This window comes from Ambystoma mexicanum, chromosome 6p (assembly GCF_040938575.1).
Source record: "Ambystoma mexicanum isolate Mex_15411 chromosome 6p, UKY_AmexF1_1, whole genome shotgun sequence".
NCBI lineage: Eukaryota > Metazoa > Chordata > Amphibia > Caudata > Ambystomatidae > Ambystoma > Ambystoma mexicanum.
In genome coordinates, this window is record NC_090935.1 from 140,796,967 (window position 1) to 140,817,754 (window position 20,788).

General features: G+C 43.9%; 1 protein-coding gene across 3 annotated transcripts in view; it reads right to left on the minus strand.

Moving 5' to 3' along the window:
- GALT (galactose-1-phosphate uridylyltransferase) overlaps positions 1–20,788 on the minus strand; it is a 784,930-nt gene that overhangs the window by 522,761 nt on the left and 241,381 nt on the right. For all 3 annotated transcript variants that reach the window (XM_069626827.1, XM_069626825.1, XM_069626826.1), the window contains exon 3: positions 10,115–10,190. In XM_069626827.1, the coding sequence (XP_069482928.1) occupies positions 10,115–10,190 (76 nt within the window). The remainder of the gene's footprint in view (positions 1–10,114; positions 10,191–20,788) is intronic.

Below are 20,788 nucleotides of genomic sequence, written 5' to 3' on the forward strand. Positions count from 1 at the left end.
TTTGGCATCTGGTTTAATATATACAATCCGGTCTAAATTGAACTGAGTATTAGCAATACAATGTTAGATAAAGAATTGCTTCAAATTTATTTCACTAATGCAAGTATTTTTGCTCATCTGTCTGTCTCTCTGTTTTGTTATGTTTTTGTCCAATCCGTTTGAATGTTTATCATGTATGCATTGTACTTATTGGTTGATATCATGTTACATGCAATCAGATGATCACAGTATGGTCCTGAAGAAGCACACGAAACACACGTTGGCTATCTAATAATCATACTGTTATATTTTTGAAGAATAACCAAATACAGTCAAAAGTGTCTTTATTAACCGGAGTACATTATTTCTTTTGTTTTTTCTTCAAAACTCTAAAGGGAGGCGCATCTTGAAACGTTGTTTCTTTCTTGTATTCATACTTTGAATATTGTCCAGCTCCCAGCATCAGCTGAGAATTCAAGTCATGTTGCGTCCTCATCTCCCACAAGCGTACATATTGATGAAGGTGAACTCCTAGTGCATCCCTGCTGCTCGAGACTATGATAGGTTGCATTATGATTTACAGGTGTGTGTTTAGATATAGTGGTCTTTCTGTTCATATTAGTTTTGTCTCCAGCAGCTCTATGGAATAAAGTCTTTACTTAATGTGATCTGAGCCAAATCAATCTCAGCATTTTTACGCCACAAGATAAATGGGATTCCCCCATCTCTTTTGAAAACAGTGTTCTTAAAGGAAATGAAATACCAAAAATATTGTAGGTCCTGAAAACCCATTTCACTGATAAATATGGATGTGAAGATCATGACGAAGATATTGGCTTCCAGATTCAGGGAGATTCTCCATAGCATCATTCACACAGATCAGGTAGGTTTATTAATGGGAGGCGAAGGGCCGATAATAAAAGGAAGACCACAAATCTGATTTCTTCAACCCAATCGACCCATTTCTATTTTCACTCAACGCAGAAAATGAATTTGACATAATCAACTGGAGATTCAGGAGTGGTGTCATGGATAGCATTGGGTTGGAAAGGGTTGGTTACAATGGCTAGGATCACTTTGATCCACCCTTCTTCCCCCTATGGACATGGTTAATTGTTTTTAAAATCAAGGAAGGTCATATTGGGGAGTGGCGCAAGGCAAGCCTGCCCCGCCGCCTTTAATATTCGCCCCTGGAAGGGCCCTTGGCTTTTGTCCTTTCTCCCCAAGGGTGAGCCATCCCCTTCGGAATTAGGGAGGAAAGCCTGCTACGCAATACACTGCTTACGGAACAGGGCAAGCAGGATATTACTGGCCGTGACCTCACCCTGCCCCCATTAGAGGCAAGGAATCCTCAAACAAGGCTACTATTCCATCTCCCTTCCATTCAGAGACTCAAATGCTTGTGGGGTGCATAGGAATTGAGTAATACTCTATGAGCTTTATAAAGGACTGGTTAGGTTTCTGGCCTTGTTTTAGTAACAAAACATATAACACCAATTGCGGTAGAGTCCTTTGCTATTGTATTCAGCTTCCAAAGGAAAAACAATTTTTAAAAAATGATATAGATTTCATTTAAACAACTTCAAATTCGAGATAGATTTTGAGTCTGGAAAAAGGTGAGATGGGTTATTAGTAAATCATATTGACGTTTGAGTGTGTGCAGACAATACTTAATGTAATATGCTTCTCTTGATGCATATTTTACGGAGCGTTGAGATTAAATAGACAAACATAAGCAAATCGGATCATGATAGGAATGAGGACTTTTAACCAGGTATGAAATGGCATTTTTACCATTCTACACCACAATATAAAAATATAAATATGAATTTACCAAGATGATTTGATTTACTGAGTCCGTTTCTGTATGTTTTACTGAGTTCATTTCTGTATGTTTTCAGTTTCTCTTCCACAAATGGTTTGGTAACGCTGCTACAGAAGAAATATAATTATCTGATAGATTCGACATTTTGAGAATATGAATGTTTAAATAGATTATATTCCCCTGATTAAAGTATAGGGTACGAGAGGCCTACCAAGGATAGAAACATGTGCATGTCGGGGACAGTCAGTCCATATTGGATAGACTTGAAAGTATTTTTGAAGAGTTCAGGTACAGGCTGCCTAGCGGTACATGATGCAGAGTTGAGCAGTTTGTATGTATGATTATTGATTGGTTGGTATTACTTTGATATGTATTTTTTTGATTAATTCTGATATAGAGATATTTTTTTCTTCTCATCTGGTTGACTAATGTATTTAGACAAATATATTCTGTTTTATATATTTGTGATATCACTTTTTGATATTTAAATAGCTTTTGGAGTTATTTAAATGAAATATAGTTTTAGTTTTTTAGTGTTTTTCCTTTAGAAGCTGAGAACAATAGCAATGGGCTCTAACACAATTGGTGTTGTGTTTTGTAAGTAAGTGGGCAGGTACCCAAATGCAGTTTATCCACGGCTGTCCTTTCTTAGGTATTACCCGTTTTAGTAACACCATTACCTTCAGAACCGGATCAATGGTGTCCCCATTCTTGTTCCAGAGAGGAACATAAAAGGCGTGGGACCCTATTGAGGAGGAGTGAGCCAGCCTGAGGGCAGGGGATAGCAATCTGTGTTGGAGCAACTCACAAGGGAGATATGCCTCCCTTTCCAGAGGAACCAGGATGGAGGACCACACGTAGAACGTGTGGGCAAAGAAAAATCATCCCGCAGAATACATCAAGAGCTCAAAAAGCATAGCGTTACCGAACCAGGCAGGAGGGAGCGGGCCACCGTCACTGGCACTCACCAGAGTTTCATAGTATTGATCTTGAAATCCTTCTGGCCGCAGACAGGAGGAACTGACAGATATGGCCCGACCGCTGAGATGTCGGTGTCAAAGTTCCACAATGACAGGAGAAACCAGCGTCCCCTATGAGCCATAACGCAGGATAAGAGGTACGTTTCAGGTGAAAAAACGAGGGCAACGAGGCACAGAGGAGCCCACAAGGGGCTGGTATTGGGAATACCCCATGAGGGGGGCGATAGCAAGCCATGAGAAATACTGCCAGAGAAGACTGACAAGCACACTAGGGGCTGACACCCAATAATACCCCTAGAGGGAGTGAACGCAAGTCATGAGACATACTGTTAGATTTTGTGTAACCCACGAGGCAGGTCCAGACAATAACCTAGTGGGTGATGAAAGTAGTGAAGAAGAGATACGGCCTGAGAACCAGAGTAGTCCACGAGGCACTGATCCAAAGAACTTGGAAATGAACTACAGGAACTATGCAAGCTTTGTGAAATCTTTCCTTTTGAACCTTGGAAACTTTATAAACTTGGTGAGATTACAAGGACATATTCCTCAAAATCAGGAATGACTTTTTTTAGGAGAGGGAAGGACTTGAATGACTTATTTTTGTTCAACTATACCAGCAGGCCATGGCCTGAGACAAAGAGATGGAACCAAAGACCCATTAAGTGAGGGTCAGAAACTAGCCTGAAGGCGAAGCACAGTGGGAGTGAACTTATTTGGGCCAAGTTATATTTTTGTGTTTTAGTGGTAGGACATGGGTCCCCTTGCCTGCTGGGACTACAGGCCCAAGATACTCCTCACTGATGAGATCCAATGAGGCTGAAACATTTTTGGGGATCCTTGTGGTCTAGAGCAGAAGGGATGTGACCAAGAAGTTCGGACAGCCCCTTTTGGGGTGGAACCGAGCCTGATTTGCATATCGTCTTTCCCATTTTGTAATAGCTTGGCAGGCAAAGAACGTTTGTCTGGTGGGTTGCCCAGAGCAATGCCAGAGGTTAAGATTAATTCTAAACCTTCCAGCCATCACCTCTTTTGTTTTGCTGTAGTGGTAAGGGGAGCATAGGATAGAATAGGTTTTGGACAGAGGACCGAATATTTAGCAAGTTATCTTGACAAATGCCAGTTTGTTAAATTCGTTAAAGTCAGGGAACCATCCTCATAGATATAGGGTTAGTTTCCTTTCCACATTTGATATGGTCAATCATGCCACACTGATAAATCGGCTCTGTGATACCTTTGGCATCACGGACCTGGCTCTGGACTGGTTGACTTCCGTCCTCTCTGACTGACCGTCCCAGGTTCAACTGGGCCCTTTTCTCTCCACCTGCGGTGTCCCTCTGGGCTCTATCCTCTCCTCCTGGCTTTTCAACATCTACCTTGCCCATTCTAGCCCATTTGATCTCCACCTTCTCTCCTAACTTCCAGCGTTATGCTGATGACACAGAGATCACCTCCAAGCTTCCATCCTCTGCCTTCTCATCGTCCTCACTGATTCCTGACTGCCCATCTGCTATTCAGGCATGGTGCACTGCTAACAATTTCTTCCTTAATGCTAGTAAGACAGAGATCCTTCTCATTGAGACACCTGCTCCCTCTTTCCCTTCCACAATCAGGCCGCCTTCCCTAAGCCCCATCCCTTGAACCTCCTGTAAGGCAAAAAACCTTGGTGTCACCTTTGACTCCTCTCTCTCCTATGTCTCCAGGGCTCTGGTTCTCTCCAGGCTGGACTACTGTAACAACCTCTTCCTCAATCTGCATAATTCCTCCCTTCGCCCCTTCAACTAATCCAGAACAGGACTGCAAGACTTATCCTTGGCCTCAAGCAAAGGGACAGCATTTCTCCAGCCCTAAACCCTCTCCACTGGGTCCCAGTTGCTGCAAGGATAAAGTTCAAGATCCTCTGCATCATCCACAAGGCTTTCTGGATCCTGGGGCCCGCTAAATCCAACTCTCTCTCCCCAAATACCCCCTTCTAGTGGTCTAGATCTATGTCTATGCAGATCAGATCCATTTCCACAGAGAGAGTGGGGGAAAATATCTCCCCTCTGAGATGCCTGCCTCTGGACTAGCCTCCCTGCCCCTCTTAGACTTGAGCCGGATATCCTTAAGTTCCGGAAGAAGACCTTGCCTTTCGCTTCTTCCTTCACTCTCCCCCTCCCCTGCAAATGTCCCCGTCTGTCACTGACTGGCTGCCTGGTTCCTACAGTCTAACAGGGCACCGGCACGCCCCTTGAAACACTTGTGTATAGGCGCGTTATAAATACCATATCATATCATATCATATAGTCCAGTCTACCCCTGTACTTGGTCTCTCCTGACGCCCCACCCCCCCTTCAACCTGCACTTGACCCTTCTGGGCCCTCCCCCACACACTATCCTGGCTGGGCCTGCACCCTTCAGCCCTTCCAGCCCCTTACCTCGCACTTAGCTCGTGGACCTTCCTTTCCCTGCACTAACTGCTTTCCCTCTCGCTTTCTCATGAGCCCTTTCGCCCAGCCCGCCATTTCCTCCCTACCCACCTTTCCTCTGCACTTCTCATTACTGCACTTGCACAATCCGAATGAAACAAGGCTAGTAGGATTGTTTGTTGTTTTGGCCTCCCTGATCCCCGACCCCCTTGTCTTGTTACGGCGCGAAACACATTGTGTATAGGTGCATTACAAATACCCAATGAGTACATTAAATGAATAAATAACTCCTTTGAATGATGCCCTCTCGTCTGTCTCCCTTGTCTGACTTACCACACTACCTCCATCAGGGACAATGGAAAGATATGTTTAAGTGCAGCAGACGTAAACTTAAATTAAGTCTCTTCGCAGATTACATACTAATATACATATCAGTGCCCATGACGTCTATCTCGCTCCTGCTAACTGAAACACTGTCTGTTCTCTTACTACTGGTGAGATTAGATTTGAATGAGCAGTTGAAACTACATGCATGAAATATTTATGATTCACCATAACAATATCATTGAAAGACCTTTTATGATCTAATTGTGCTCCCCTATGCAGAGGGATTACATTGGAAATTAAATGGTTGCCTAAAGTTGTACCATCTTGGATGGGCCGATTGATTTCAACCAAGATGAATGTTCTCCTTCAGCTGCTAGTCCGTTTTCAGATACTACTGATAAGAGTCCAATTTTTTTTCTTAAAAAGACGTTAAAAAAAACAAAAAAAACATTTTTTGTAGGAGGGCAGATTGAGAATAGTTTACAAAAAATGTGTTTTTCCTAAGGAAGAGGGAAGAGGGTAGTGATTATATTACCAATAGTTTGTGATTTATTATAGGACAGAACTGAAATGGGTGATGCTACCTAATTTAAGAAACTCATAAATGCAGCAGGTGTTCTTGGAAAACCTTGTACTCTCGCCAGTAACAGTAGGTGAAAGGTTGTAGGACCCCAATAAAGAAAGAAAATTCAAATAAAGGGTCAGACGTCCCTCAGTTTTAGAAGTGCTCTGGGATCTGTGGAGTGATAGGACAAATACTTAAGGGTCTGTAACTGCCCTTCACCATTGAATTGCATTTGGGAACCACCCCCTATTAGGGGACGCTATTCAGGACCTGACAACATCCAATTACAGCATGAAACGGGTTAGAAGGCATAGGTCAATTATGGATGGATGGAACATTTCCTAGCCTAACCGGACCGGGTGAGGACTTGGGCATAAAGCGCCTTTCAGGATTTCCATTTTCACTTCTGAAAGGATCCATGGTGAACTTTACCAACTCTAAAGTGTGATGAATCGAGGGTATTCGTCCCTTCTCCCAGAGCGGGAGCCACCCCCTGTGGCTATAGGGAGGTGAGCCCGCTCTGCAAGGCCCTCCCCTTAAGAGGTCTGAGCAAGTAGGACCTGACTGGGAGTGACTTTCCCCCTTAGGGGACAAGGGTTCTCGTTCACATGAGATACTCCCAAGACCAAGCACCATATCAGCATATATGGGACTGCATGCTATGAAGAATAAAGTGTCCTCCTTACATTTGGCTGCAGGCAATGCTGAAGCAAACTAGCCATCAAAAGGAAAAGTAGAGATCTCTTTAAAAAGAGACGTGTATTTAACTGGGACGGGTGAATTTACAAAGAGAGAGAGTGCAAGGTGCGCACGTGAAGCCCTCGACATAAGTGTACCTAGGAGAGAGAGCAGAAGCAAGCCGCGTAGCTCACAACTTTCGGGAAGGCGAATAACACCAACTTGAGGAGCTGGAGAGTCGGCGAATCCAGTCACAGGGAAGCCGTTAGAAGCAGGAGGAAAGTCCTGTGAAAGGTGGTGGCTAACGATGCCGAGACCATTGTAACCAGGAACGCTAGCGGCTGCCTACCACCAGTGTCCGTAGATAGCAGCAGCCTTCAGCAAAGCCGAAAACGTAGCACTGGCGAAACCAAAGACCGAGAAGACATACAAAGAAGACAATTGCTGCGAGTGCTGAGTCCAGCAAGGTTCCCCTGCATACACAAAGGTACCGCCGAAAACGGGAGAAGTGGGAGGCTGCCAGGGCAACAGTATATGACTGGAGCAACTAGTCCCAGTCATAAGGACGAAATACGAACAATAAACCCGCCTAACTGGAGTTGTAAGAAGCCAAGAATGTGACGAATAGCTCTGTATGGGAAGTAAAGAGAGATTGGAAACTAATTCCCTGGGAAGAAGACCCCATAAGTACAGGGTGGAAGAGTGCAAAGAACACGCCACCAAAACATGTAATAAGTGTTGTGAGATAAGACGGTCAAGTGAACAATATAAGATAAGTAATAATCCAATACAGAGAACCCAGGAGAGGGGAGACTAACATTGGATAAAGTCATATCAAACCTAGGAGAGGTTGAATTTAAAGACATTGATATATATACAAGCAAAGACAAGAATGTGAGAGAGTGTCTCAAAGAAAGCTGTCATAAGCTTATCACTATAGAGAGTACAAGGTCCAGGAGTGTTTTGTAAGAGCTACAAGAGCACATAAAGGAGATATCAAGAGAATATCCAAGAAGATTATCTTAAGAAATCTATGTTTGTAAAGAGGAACATTTCTATGAAAAGAATACAAGTAGACAAGAAAGGAGTAGGGAGACATTCTGTTGGCCTAATTTGAGATGTTAATATTAGTGGTAGGGTGAGGTAGAGTAGGTTTGGACCGAGACATTTATTTTGGACTTCCTGATGACTTACGAGCACCTTTAATTATTTAGGTTGGGTAATCGCTTTAGTGAGAGGGGAATATAGGCCTTTTACTTTTATGAAGTACAAGAACCCTTAAAATGTCCTTAACGTGTCTAACTCCTTCCAACATGCTACAAAAGACAAATAAAAGACAAGCTTCCCCCCATCATTTGAATACGAATTAGATATGGGCATAGTGTCAAAGGGGCTTGTAACATGGCTTTAGAGAGCACTACTTAGGGCGAGCAGCATGTGACAATACACAGTGGGACTCAAGGGGAAAAACTTTGGGAAAGTATTTTCAGATGACATCTGGAGCAGACTGTGTGAAAAACCATAAGATATATTTTGCCAGCCAATACAAGTTACATCGTATACAATTATTACACAGATGGTAACAAACACCCTCAAAGATATCTAGAAATGTACTATAGCAGCTCCCTCTTTTATAGAGGGTGCAGTGACGTGACAACATACTGGCGAGTTTGGAGGAAGTGTGGAATAATATATCTTTTGGAAAGATATATTTATCTTCTATTAAGTGCTACTCAGTCGCCCCAGGGAGTTTGAGAATGCAAACCATTTGCCAGGTACGACTCATAGAATATTGTTATCTGCAAGAGTGTATATCCATGATATGGAAACACCCATTCCCACCAAATAAAAATCGAACGGCAGCAAAAGGCATGGGAGCTATTTGGTATGGAGTAGGTACCACACTTCATAAAATGATTCATGAGAAATATAGATTCAGAGTGGTATCCCTTCCTCTTAAAATATGTTGCCAAACGATTCATTCTATTAAAGATCTGCACAAGGGAGTGCAGTCCAATAACTTAGGATAATAACAGAAATGTCTAAGGAATAGTGGTCTCAATCTTTTAAGACACTGGGCTTTGTGGCTATTAAACCCCCTACCCCGCCCTCACTCACACTGGTTGAAAGAGAGACCATAAAATGTAATTGCTGAGAAGCATAATCGCTCAAGTTGACTTTTCTGTATTCTATTTTAGTTGGTTTTATATTGACTTAGATTTCAAAGTAAAATTTTGCAGCATATAAATGTTAATAGATTGAAAGGTGTCAACCAGTGCAAAGGGAGTTTTAATGCACTGACAGTATACTTAAGCTTGAATGTGCCATTGCTCTTTCTGTGCATTTGCACAGTATTGTTTTCTTTAAAATTCACTTAAATCTAATTTGGAAAAAACAGGACTGCTAGTTCTGCAACAAAATGCTACTGATGAAAAGTAATCTATACTAGCCTAGATCATTTCTACAACTAGCCTCTTCCTAGGCCACAAAAGCACTGACGTCCACACATTTAAAATTAACCAAAACACAACAAGCCACCGGCCCTGCCACGTTTAGATTGTGTCTTTTCTAAAGCTACAAAAGAACTTGGGACGCAAGAGAGCACTGTCTATCAAGGAGATAAAAGATAGGATACAATTAAAAGTATAGAATACTAAAAAAACAAAGATATGTAGAGAAGGGAAGACATTTCAGTAGTCGCATGTGCTGCAATTAAATGCTCTCTCGCTCATCAAATTCTGATTCCATCCCATGGACCGCAGAAGGCAATTTACACTCTAAACAGAACACAATGCCCCACCACTGCCCATATTCATACGACTAACCAAAAACTCATCCGTTTAAAACATATACTTTGCAGAGACATGAGCACCGCCACACACAGTCCCATCTCAGATCTTCAGAAAACTCAGCCTTGAACACTATAATCTAGTCAAATTCTACACTTCTTGCCCAACTAACTGCCTACTAATTTCTCTACCACCCAGTACTTTAACTAAAACATCGCACTCTATTGCCCATGATCACTCGATCCCCCTTGACTTATTAAGAAAGCATAGGAGAACTCAACCACTGTCACAATATCGGCTCACATTACAGCTCATCTCAAGTGTATCACTGCATAGGAATCCCACCCTATACAAAATATACAAAATGATGATTCATTACAAACGTGTCTGATCATCCACCATGACAAACTAAACAATTTGCTTGTGACTACAGACTTCAAACTGCCTCATTTCTTCTGTCTGGATCCTAATACCCACAACGCTTATCTATTCATCTAATGGGCATGGCCTGTAATGGCCTATTTAGACAACACACAGACATGCATCGTGATTCTAACACTACTTACCAGGTTCTGGAGAATCTGCTTGGAGGGCAGGGAAGTCATTCTCAAAGAGGTATGTGCTCTCGTACAGCGGATTCACCTGGATGAAGTCAAAAGTAATATCAAGTCTGTATTAGCTCACAAAGCAGCAACAGGTCTGCCTTTAACAAAATATCAATGGTTCTACACTCACACGTACTCCAGAAATGTATGTCCTAGATGAGATAGCAAAATGTGCACTTGCTACTAGCCATTGGCTAATTCACTGGTGGCGAGTAAGAAATGATGTGCTTTGTGTATGTGTAGAATTGAGGCAGTGAGTGACTTTTTGCGGCTGGCTAGTAGCTCAGAACTTGAATTCTTCATGGTACCCGTCTTAGATTTTTCAAATGTGCTTGAAATGCATTCAAGGTATCCATTCACGGATGTAAGTGTGGGAAAAAAACGTGCAGCTTGGAGTACATTTTACATCAGAGTAATTTTCAAATCATATCCAACCTATACGAAAAGACCGTTATTCCATGAGAGGTTGGAGTGTAGAAATAAGTTGTGCGCTGCAGGATATAGGGAGCAAGTGCATAATTGCAATTTATCGAACATTCCATAAAGAATACTTCTGTGAGGAGTCAGGAATCGAAGACGGACACAAGTTTGCCATGTTTTTGGCTAAAGACTTTTATTGTAAATAAAGGGGTTGGGAAAATGCCTCCCTGACCCTGGTCTAAGAGGAGTTATCCTGTCTAAACAAAAAACTAAGGATGGGTCCATGTCAGGATGTCAAAACCCAAACTGTCCTTTGTCTAAAGTTCGACTCTGACCCTGATACTATAAACTAAAAAGGTGAAAAGGGAAAAGTCTTAAACCTTGGAAGGTTTGGAAAATGTTCAAGCAAAAGTTCTTCATGGAAGAAGGTTCTTGGCTCCAGAGAATAGTTCCCCTTCCCCTCAATTCTTCTTTGCCCGTTTGGTTTTTATACACATCAGTTCCTTGGGCCTCATTTGGCCAATTACCACCCTTGCCTACAAAAACTGTTTAGCTTCACAATTTTGGTTTCCTTTCAGGACTGTATTTCTCTCTCAGGTGGTGTGGTTGTTTCTTCTTTTTTTTTTCTAAGATCTTTTTATTCAATTTCCAACAAAACATAGTATCATCACATAGGTGTTACCAAAATACCACAATAAAAGTCATCTGCAGGTCGCAGGTTCGAATCCCGGCAAGGCTAACTAGCCTTTCATCCTTCCGAGGTCGATAAATGAGTACCAATTTCGGTTGGGTGATATTGTATGTAAATATGTGCTCTGTAAAGCGCTTTGGATTAAGGCGCTATATAAATAACACATCATTATCATTATCTTAACAATATCATTGATCCATATCTATAATCCCAGTACAACAACCCCTAAATACACAAACAATCACCCTATGTAAACAGCAAAAAGCGAAATAATATCAAAAATACTCACTAACACACACAAAACATCACAAAGACAACAATAACGGGAGAAGAGAAAATACAAAATTTTTAAAAAGGGGTGGAGAAATGTGTCCTCCCACTCCTCTCTCCCACCTTCCACCATCTCTCCACTGCACCATTCATATAAGGCATTAAACAGCCCCATAATTAAAGACAGTCTTCCTCTTTACCTTTATCTTTCATTGAGATCTTTTCATACTTTAATAAAATCTGTAACTCCACCAACCTGTCCTCAACAGCAGGTTTCTTCCTAGTCTTCCAGACCCTAAGGATCAGCTTAATCCCCACCATCACAGCCCTATTAATCCATGTATTATGTTTTCTGGTGTTTGCACACCTCTCTTTATGTAGAAGCAAGTTTATATTTGCTGCCAATCGTTGCATAACTATACCAAAAACCAAATCAATTCCATCAACTATTTCCTTCCAAAAATCCTGCTCTCTTGAGCAGTCCCAAAGTTGATGTAAAAGGGTACCTCTATCTCTTCCACAACTCCAGCACAATTCATCTGTCCTGAACTTCAATTTGAACATCCTAACTGGTGTCCAATAAACCATACCAACTAGTTCTGTCTAACCAAACGCAAATTCATATCCTTCCCCAAATTCATGCTTACTCTAAGAACACTCCTCCAATCATCTTCCGAAATGACCACATTGACATCACCCGACCATGCATCCTTTAATTCATTCCAAGCTACAATATGCCCTATCTCCATGGGCATGAAATGCATATAAGTACGCACATTATACTCCTGCCCAATCAACTGTTTACAAATCACCGATTTCTCTGTGAATGAGCCACCCATCATACTCTTCCTTTGATTAATTAGATAAATCAAATCCAGATATTTACTCTGCTCTCTACCTCCTAAATTATACTTACTTTGCAATTCCTCAAATTGCAGCAATCTATTTCCATCCAGCATATTGCTTGGATTCAAAATACAATTTTTAATCCAACTCGGCCGATTCAAACATTTATTATCAAGTTGTAAAGTCTCATTATGTCAAATAGATGCATCCTGGCTGAAAACACTGAAAGGGGCCCCTAGGGGTCCCTCGTGATATGGAAACAAGGGAATAACCATACACGAAAAGATGCGCCAGACATAAGGTTCAAATTCCCAATGCTAGGGTTTATTGCAAGCAAATATAGTCCCAATTGGCCAATTCTGGTCTCACGCCCTGCGACGTGAGTTTCCTAGACCTCGAGGGACGCAAGAGAGCGAATTACGTACATCAGTTATATATATACAAAATGCATATCATACAATCAGTTATGTCATGTTTAACAACCTCCTTTATTAAGTTTCTTTGAACTCGGGATGACAATGGACATTTCCGACGGGTATGACAATTATGACACTTTCGATGTCGATTCTAGTAACAATGTGCAATTTAGAAAGTGTGGAGGCATCTTTTAGTTGTTGAACAGAACACAGTAGTTCTGTTCTTGGAAGCAAGCTGCACACGGGGGAAGAGCAACATTCCATGCTTTGCTATCTATGAGGTACTATTCGTGTCCTGGGAGCCGACACGCTCTAAAGGGTTTTGCGAAGGGGGGCCGTAGGAAGAGCATAATTCAAGCCTTTAGCTGTTTTATTCTAACATATTCAATCATCGTACGAGACTGGCTGGCAGCTGTGAAGTGATTAAATGCCCTGCAGCTCTCCCTCAAGGCTGTAGCTCTGTAGAGAGGGAGCGTGGGCATTCCTTTCTGGGCTACTCATGAGGAGTTTTCAACAAACTCCTCAGTCCCCCGACCTTGCCCTTTCATTTTCAGACAACAATGTTAACAGTTGAGCAGAGTAAGCAGAATCCGCAAGAATTGCAAGCTGCAAAGCAGTTTTAGACAGAAAGCAATGAGCAATGGTTAACAAGCAAAATGGCGATTCTTGCTACGTTTAAAATGGCCGCTTGTTGGTCAAGCATATCAGTCTATATTTCTATAATTCGGTGCATAAGACGGTTGGCCTACGGCCATCAAGTTACGTCTGTCATTCAAATGAAGGGTATTCACTTTTCCAGATTGACACCACCATTTTCTCTAAACCACGACCCCAAAGCCTGTCTAGTCGCCACTATTGTTTGTAATTTTAGCTTCTTATTTGACAGCTTCTCCGTAGTATAAAGGTTTTCCAAGTGATATGGAGCACACATTTCTCTTTCCATATGTAGCCAATTCGCCCCTTTAATATTCCCATCCTTAAAATAATACAAACTCTTCCTGAGTAAAGGGGCCTTACAGTATTTCACCAAGTCCGGATAACCACCCTCTTCAACTTTTTTGCATCAATATATATTTCGAATACAAGGTCTTTTACCTACTCCCCATAAAAAGGATTGAAAAAGCTTATAAATCTTTAGGAATTGTTTCTTATAAATCAATAAAGGAACTGATTGTATAATATATATCATCTTAGGCAACAGAACCATTTTAACCGCATTAATTTCCGCCCATAAATGTATGTGCAATCTTTCCCATTTTTTAATAGATAAGGTAATTGACAAAATTATGTTATCAATATTACATTGAATGATTTTATTCAAATCACCAATTATATGTATACCCAAATATTTAGCACCCCCGGGAGACCATCTACAATTCCATGATTTCAAAATTCCATCATCACAAGTCCTAGACAGAAAACAGATTTCAGTTTTGTCCCAATTTACTCTGTGTCCCGATAGTTACCCCCACTTCCTTAGACATTTGCTTCAACATGGGTCCGCATACTTCGGGGTTCGACTGAAGAATGAACATGTCATCTGCATAAGACAATATTTTAACTTCTGTATTCCCGACACAAAGCCCTTTAATCTTCTCACATTGTCTGATATATGCAGCTAATGGCTCCAACGCCTAGTTAAACAAACATGGCGACAAAGGGCACCCTTGCCACGTGCCCGTAGATAGAGGAAAGGACCCTGAAATCAACCCATTAACAAACACCTAGCCCTAACACCATGATGAATATAATCAATCATTTTCATAAACACTGGACCAAACCCCATTTTCAACAATGCATATTCCATGAACTTACAATTAACCCTATCAAAGGCCTTTTCAGCATCAAAAAACCTATAATCCCATTTGATTCCTTTCCATAATGCACCCCAATAACGTTCAACACAGTCCTTATGTTATCATAACCAAACCTTCCTGGAGTAAAACCCACCTGAGACTCATCAATCATATCCCCCATACAAGACATCAGCCGATTTACCCATATTTTTGTAAAGATTTTAAGATCCACATTTAACAAAGAGATTGGCCCATCGTTCCCACATTTTTTATGGTTTTTATCTGGTTTTGGAATAACAATGATCAATGCATTCTTCATCGAGTGACACAGAATTCCCGATGATATAAATTCATTAAAGATCTCACATAAAATTGGTGACAGCTGAGTCGCAAACCTCTTATAAAACTCTGAAACCATATCATCCGGCCCTGGTGACTTTCCCTCTTTCATCTGTAAAATTGCATTATAGACCTCAGCAACATCAATCACTGAATCAAGTATAGTTTTCTTCTCAGTAGATAACTTTGAAAGAGTAATTTTATCAAAGAAGTTACCCAAGTCTTCATCACTAGGATAGAGTTCTTCCCTATAGAACCGCTCCTAAAAAACCTGAAAATATTACCAATTTTCGATGTTCCTGTGCAACGTATCCCCTCCTTCAGTTTGTATGTAAGAAACGCATGTATCTGTCAGCATCCATTTGAATTTATTGGCCAACAACTTACCATTCTTATCACCGAATTCCCAAAACAGCTGCTTCATATAAAATAACTTTTGCCGCTAGTGTTTGTACGTGGTTTTTCATCTCGCCTTCTAGCTTTCTCAATTTTATTCTATTCGATTCTGGTTCTACAATCGCACAAATCGTTTGAACCTCCTTAACCTCCTCTTCCATCTTTTGAATCATTTCTTGATTTTTCTTTTTAGCATGCGCATTTCTGCTTATCAATTCACCTCATAACACTGCTTTAAAACAGTCCCAAACAGTTTTAACATCAGCTGAACCTTTATTCTCCTCAAAGTATTTCCTAATAAAATCCTCCAACCCTGTAGTAATATATGGATCATTAAGTATATTTGCTTGCATCCTCCACCTCTTGGACTTCTCCCCTACACCGTTTAAATGAAGCTGCATGTCAAGCAGCGTGTGATCCGAAATTCCTCTTTCATTAATATTCAAACACAATGTCTGACTAACCAGTTTATTACTAATAAGATAATAATCAATCCCCGAGTATGAGTTATGGGCTGGAGAATTAAATGAGTATTCCTCCTCTCCATGTTGGAGTTCCCGCCATACATCAACAAGTCCATATTTGAATGCAAAAGCTTGTAATTCTTCACCAACGTTTTCGTTATTTTACCTACAATCTGATCTCCGATCTAGTTTGCTATCCATCACTACGTTGAAATCACCCCCCAAAATTACTTCTTCACCCTCCATTTTATCCAGCATACTCAACAAACTGAAGAACTGCACACTCAGAGAGCATGGGGCATACACCCTCCCAATAGTCCCCTTCCTACAGTCATAAAGTACATCAAGCAATAGAACTCGACCTTCCTCATCCTTTATTGGCTTCTCTATCTAGATCAGTAACCCCTTCCTGAACATTATGCTTACCCCTCTTGACCTGGAGTCATAATAATTTGAAATCACCTGTGAATATTTGGAACTAGTCAAATAACATCCAGTCTGTTCATTTAAGTGTGTCTCTTGTAGGAAAATTACATCCCCTCTACTTCTCCAAATCTCTGCTATAACCTTCCGTCTTATAATAGCAGAGTCAACCCCTTTCACATTGCAGGCCTATAGAAGGACGTGATCTTACTCAAAACAGGCAATTCTCTCAGTTCGGTTGCCTGCTTAATCAACTTCTCATTTGAAATCATGTGTGGGAACGCCCCTGTAAAAGCGCATTATCGTCATGAGACCTGCACAGTCTGTAAGTGTACTTTGGAGAAATTGAGCTTAAAATATAGAGAATGGCACTGTTTGTTTACTGCAGCATTAACCCCTGCATTTGCCGGTATCCAAAATGATGCGTAGTATTTCATCGAGAGAGAAGGATGGGCATGATAAGCCACAGTCATTTCCATGCATCACATAAGTTTACAGCTGATTAGTCGATAGTTGTTGTCTCTCGATACAAACAGCACTGTTATTAGGACTGACAGGGGCTGGGCAAAGTAACACCATCAGGAGAGATAATATCGAGCTTGGGAATGAACAGAGACCACACTCCTCTGGCTTACCGGCACCCCACAGAAAGATGTAGAGCTTAGCAGAACCCAGTGGGCAGCTGTTATCATATTTATGTCACGCCCGGTGGGGATTCTTTAGTGAAAGACCGTTAACAGAACGAGTGAATGCAACCTGCTCTCAACTTAATGTATCCGTATGAAAAGCAAAACCGATACCATCAGCCATTAGACATCATATAGCTCCGTTCAAGGAAACCACTGTCAAAGTGCACACAACAATGTAACAATGTAAGCCCCATTAGCAACTACTGTGTCAGATTCCAAGATGGCCGCCGAGTAACGGACATCGCGGCCCCCGAGCTCCTGAACCCGCGCGAGTCCCGGCCAACATAGCCACCTTCTTCTGCCGCTTTTGCCCTCCCCGGCACCTCCAGACGCGCGGCCACAGTCGAGATCCTCTGGGGCTTGCACCCCCTGAGAAGGCGGGCGAGGGCTTGGTGGTGTCCCCTTGTCACTGGCCTGCTGAGTGAGGCGTGACGGTCTGGGCGGCTCGTCAGTGGGCCGGCCTCGCGCGTAGCGAGCGGGCGGGCAGCCCCGGTGAGCTGGTAGGACTGGAACCCGGTGTTGGTCCCTAGCGGCCTCCCATGGGGGAGGTCCGGCGAAAGTGAGGCGGCGCGGGACACAGCGCTACCCTGGGAAGCTCCTGACGGCGGGGGGCTCGCTGAACGCGGGACGAGCTGGACCCAGAGGAGCCGTCCCGGGGCCCGGACATTGGACATGGCGCACAGAAGCGGCATTGGAATATAAGGCAGCAAGTGGGTGACTTTGAGAGCCGTTTGACTGGGCAATTTTTTAACCCCTATTTGCGCCCCCACACGAAGAGTCTATGGCAGAGGAGCGGACGATCACCAGGGACTGGGATACCAGGCTCAGGAACATGGCGCAGAGCCAGAAATATGATCAACGAGTGGGGGGCTGCAGGGGCCAACTGCTGTGGTGCTCTGAGCTGCTATTGACTGTGGGCCCGCGCCTTCGCCATATTTCCCCCCTAGACCATCATCTAGGAGGCTGTGACTGTGGGGCTGGATTCCCTGGAACGTCTCTCCCTGAATCAGAACCTGCGCGGAGAAGTTGGGAAGACCCTCCTCCCCCTTTGGACTTTTTTTGACATAGTGGGGGCCGGAGCTGCGATTACCTGGCCGGGTCCCTTAGCTAAAGCCGAGACCCCCCGGACCGACAGACTTAATGTGGTGCCCTCGTTGGTGGGTCACAATACATCGGACGCTTGCTCTGTGCGGAGATTTGCTGCTTGCCGTGGGGGACCGGGGAGGAGGGGGGGATAGTGGCCCTGTTGGCGTCATCTGGCTTCCCCCTGCGGGTTGGGGGCCCCCCCTGCTCTCTCTGCGCCACCTGATCACTTCACCCAGGGATTCACAGCTGCACACGGAATCCATCATGTCTGGAAACAGATCTAGGGACACCCCATCGGCCCTAAAGAGTGCCGGTAAGGCTCAGGGGGCCTCCCTCACCAAGCTCTGGGTCAAAGAGCACCCACTGTGTCAGAAGGACGCGTAGACCGCATACTACGCTCTGCTACCGTATGCCAGCTATTTCTTACAGTCATGCGTCACCTGAGCCCACCGTCATTTTGCTTGCTCCATTCAGGTCCCCAAGATCAGCTGATGTGCCACCACTCCCTTTCCTCCGCACTCCACCATTTCCGAATCCGTCATACAATGTTACGTTACGTTCCTTGTCAAAGGTGCTTTTCTTTTCTTTGTTTCTTATGACGGTGAAGATATGATATGATATATTTTATTTATATCGCGCCCATACACAGGAGTTTCAGAGCGCGACCAGGCAAAGGGAGGGGGAGCAGGGGAGAAAAAGAAAAACAAACGATCTTACTAGGCCCAGTCACACTGAGAACGTACAAGTGCATGGGAAAGGGAAAAGGGGGAAAGTGCAACAGAAAGAGGGAGTGGGGGCCAAAGTGCAAGGCATAGGATAATAATACGTTAGTGGATATAAGTGAATAAATAAGGTGATAAGAGCAGTGTTAAGGGCAGCCAGTGTAGGGTGCAGTGCAGGTCAAGTCAGATTCGGTAGCATCTGATAAGTGCAGGAAAGGAGTGGGGGGGACCTGTGAGGGTACAGATAACAGGCCCCAGTGCAGGGGTGGCCGGGAGGCAGTGCTGGAGGATAGGTGACTGGGCCAAGGGGGCCCCGTTGGCAGGTGAGGCAGTGCTGAGAGGAGAAAGGCAGATCAGCAGGGGAGGAGAGTGTCAAAGGCAGATGCGAAGAGGAAGGTCTTAAGGAGCTTCCGGAATTGTAGATGGTTTTCCTCCAGTTTCAGGGTGGCAGGGAGGCCGTTCCAAAGAGAGGATCCGGCCGAGGACAGATCTGCCCACTGCACGTTTCTTAGAAAAGCGGCTGACCCTGAGGGAGTTTGAGGTAGAGGAGCGAAGGGCTCGAGAAGGGAGGTATTTACGTAGGGATAGTTTAAGGTATTTTGGACCCAGGCCCCAGAAAGCCTTGTGGACAATGCAGAGGGTTTTAAATTTAATCCTTGCATCCACTGGGAGCCAATGGAGGGATTTCAGTGCTGGAGAGATACGATCCCAGGGCTTGAGGCCAAGGAAAAGTCTTGCAGTTCTGTTCTGGATTAGCTGTAGAGGGCAGAGGGTGGAGGCGGGTAGCTTTAGAAAGAGGCTGTTACAGTAGTCCAGCTTGGAGAGAATCAGAGCTTGGGAGACAGTGAGCTTCTGTGGGAAGGAGAGGAAGGGAAAGGTACCTCTGAACAGGTGTAGTAAGAAGTTAGATTGTTTTGAGACTTCAGAGATGTGTGAGGAGAAGGACAGTGTTGAATCAAAGATGACCCCGAGGTTCTTTGCTTCGCTGGTAGGTGCAGGAGGAGGGCCGAGAGCGGCAGGCCAGAGAGTAAGGGGGAAGGAAGGAGAAGGGGTGCCGATGAGGAGGATCTCAGTTTTATTTGCATTTAGACAGAGATCGTTGGCGGTACACCAATTTTGAATGGCGATTAGACAGTCAGAGATGAGGGAGCCAGAGGAGGTGGCAGAGGGAAGCCTGAAAATGAGTTGTGTGTCGTCAGCATAGCATTGGAAGTTGGAGCAGAAGATAGAAATGCAGTAGGCAAGGGTTGCCAAGTATTGATTGAAAAGCCAGGGCGAGAGATTAGACCCCTAAGGAAGATGTGGCTTGCTCTTGCTTACGTTCAATAGCAGATGCTCCATTCCAAACAGTTAAAATTAACGGTATTCCTCCGGCGGCCATTTTTATGCCCATGAATCAAGTATTACACAAAAACAGAAAAATAAAAATGTAAGATTCATAATATAGAATAAGCAAGTAGAAGAAGTAGCCCAAACTAGATGAATAAAGCAAGTCCAAGTCCAGTCAGCATCCACAATGCATTTGATTTGATTAAAGTAATTCAGAACTCCCCTTCTTGGGGGGCGCTGTTGAGCAGCCTGCAAGATGGCTGCCTAGCTCTCTTGCTCCGTGCCCTGTTTGCTCTATATCCGCCTTAATCAGCGGTTCCCTGCTCCATCGGAGGCTGTGACCGTGACCATTAAACAGCTTATGGTCTCTGCGACACTTTGAGCCGTGTCTGCCTGAAATCCGCGGCTCCGGGACCGAGTTCACCCCGTGTTCGACGCCCGACAACTGAGGCCTTCGGGGCCGCGTTCTCCAGCTGCGGCCCCGACCCCCCTGTGTCTCGCGGGAGACGGCTTTTGGACCTGGGCGGGGTGCCTGGCTGCCTCGCCTTGCTGTGCTGCGGGCTGGTGCGGCGGGTCGGCCCGCCTTCCTGCCTGCCCTGCGTCTGGGCCCGGCCTTCACGCTCCGCTGGGAGGCGCCCCCTTCTCTGGTCCCCTGCTCCTCCTGGGGCTGGGTGCCGGTGGCGGCCAGTGCCGCTACCCTATCCGTCGGTCCCTGGAGGGACGGTGGCGGCGACTTCGACTCCTGCAG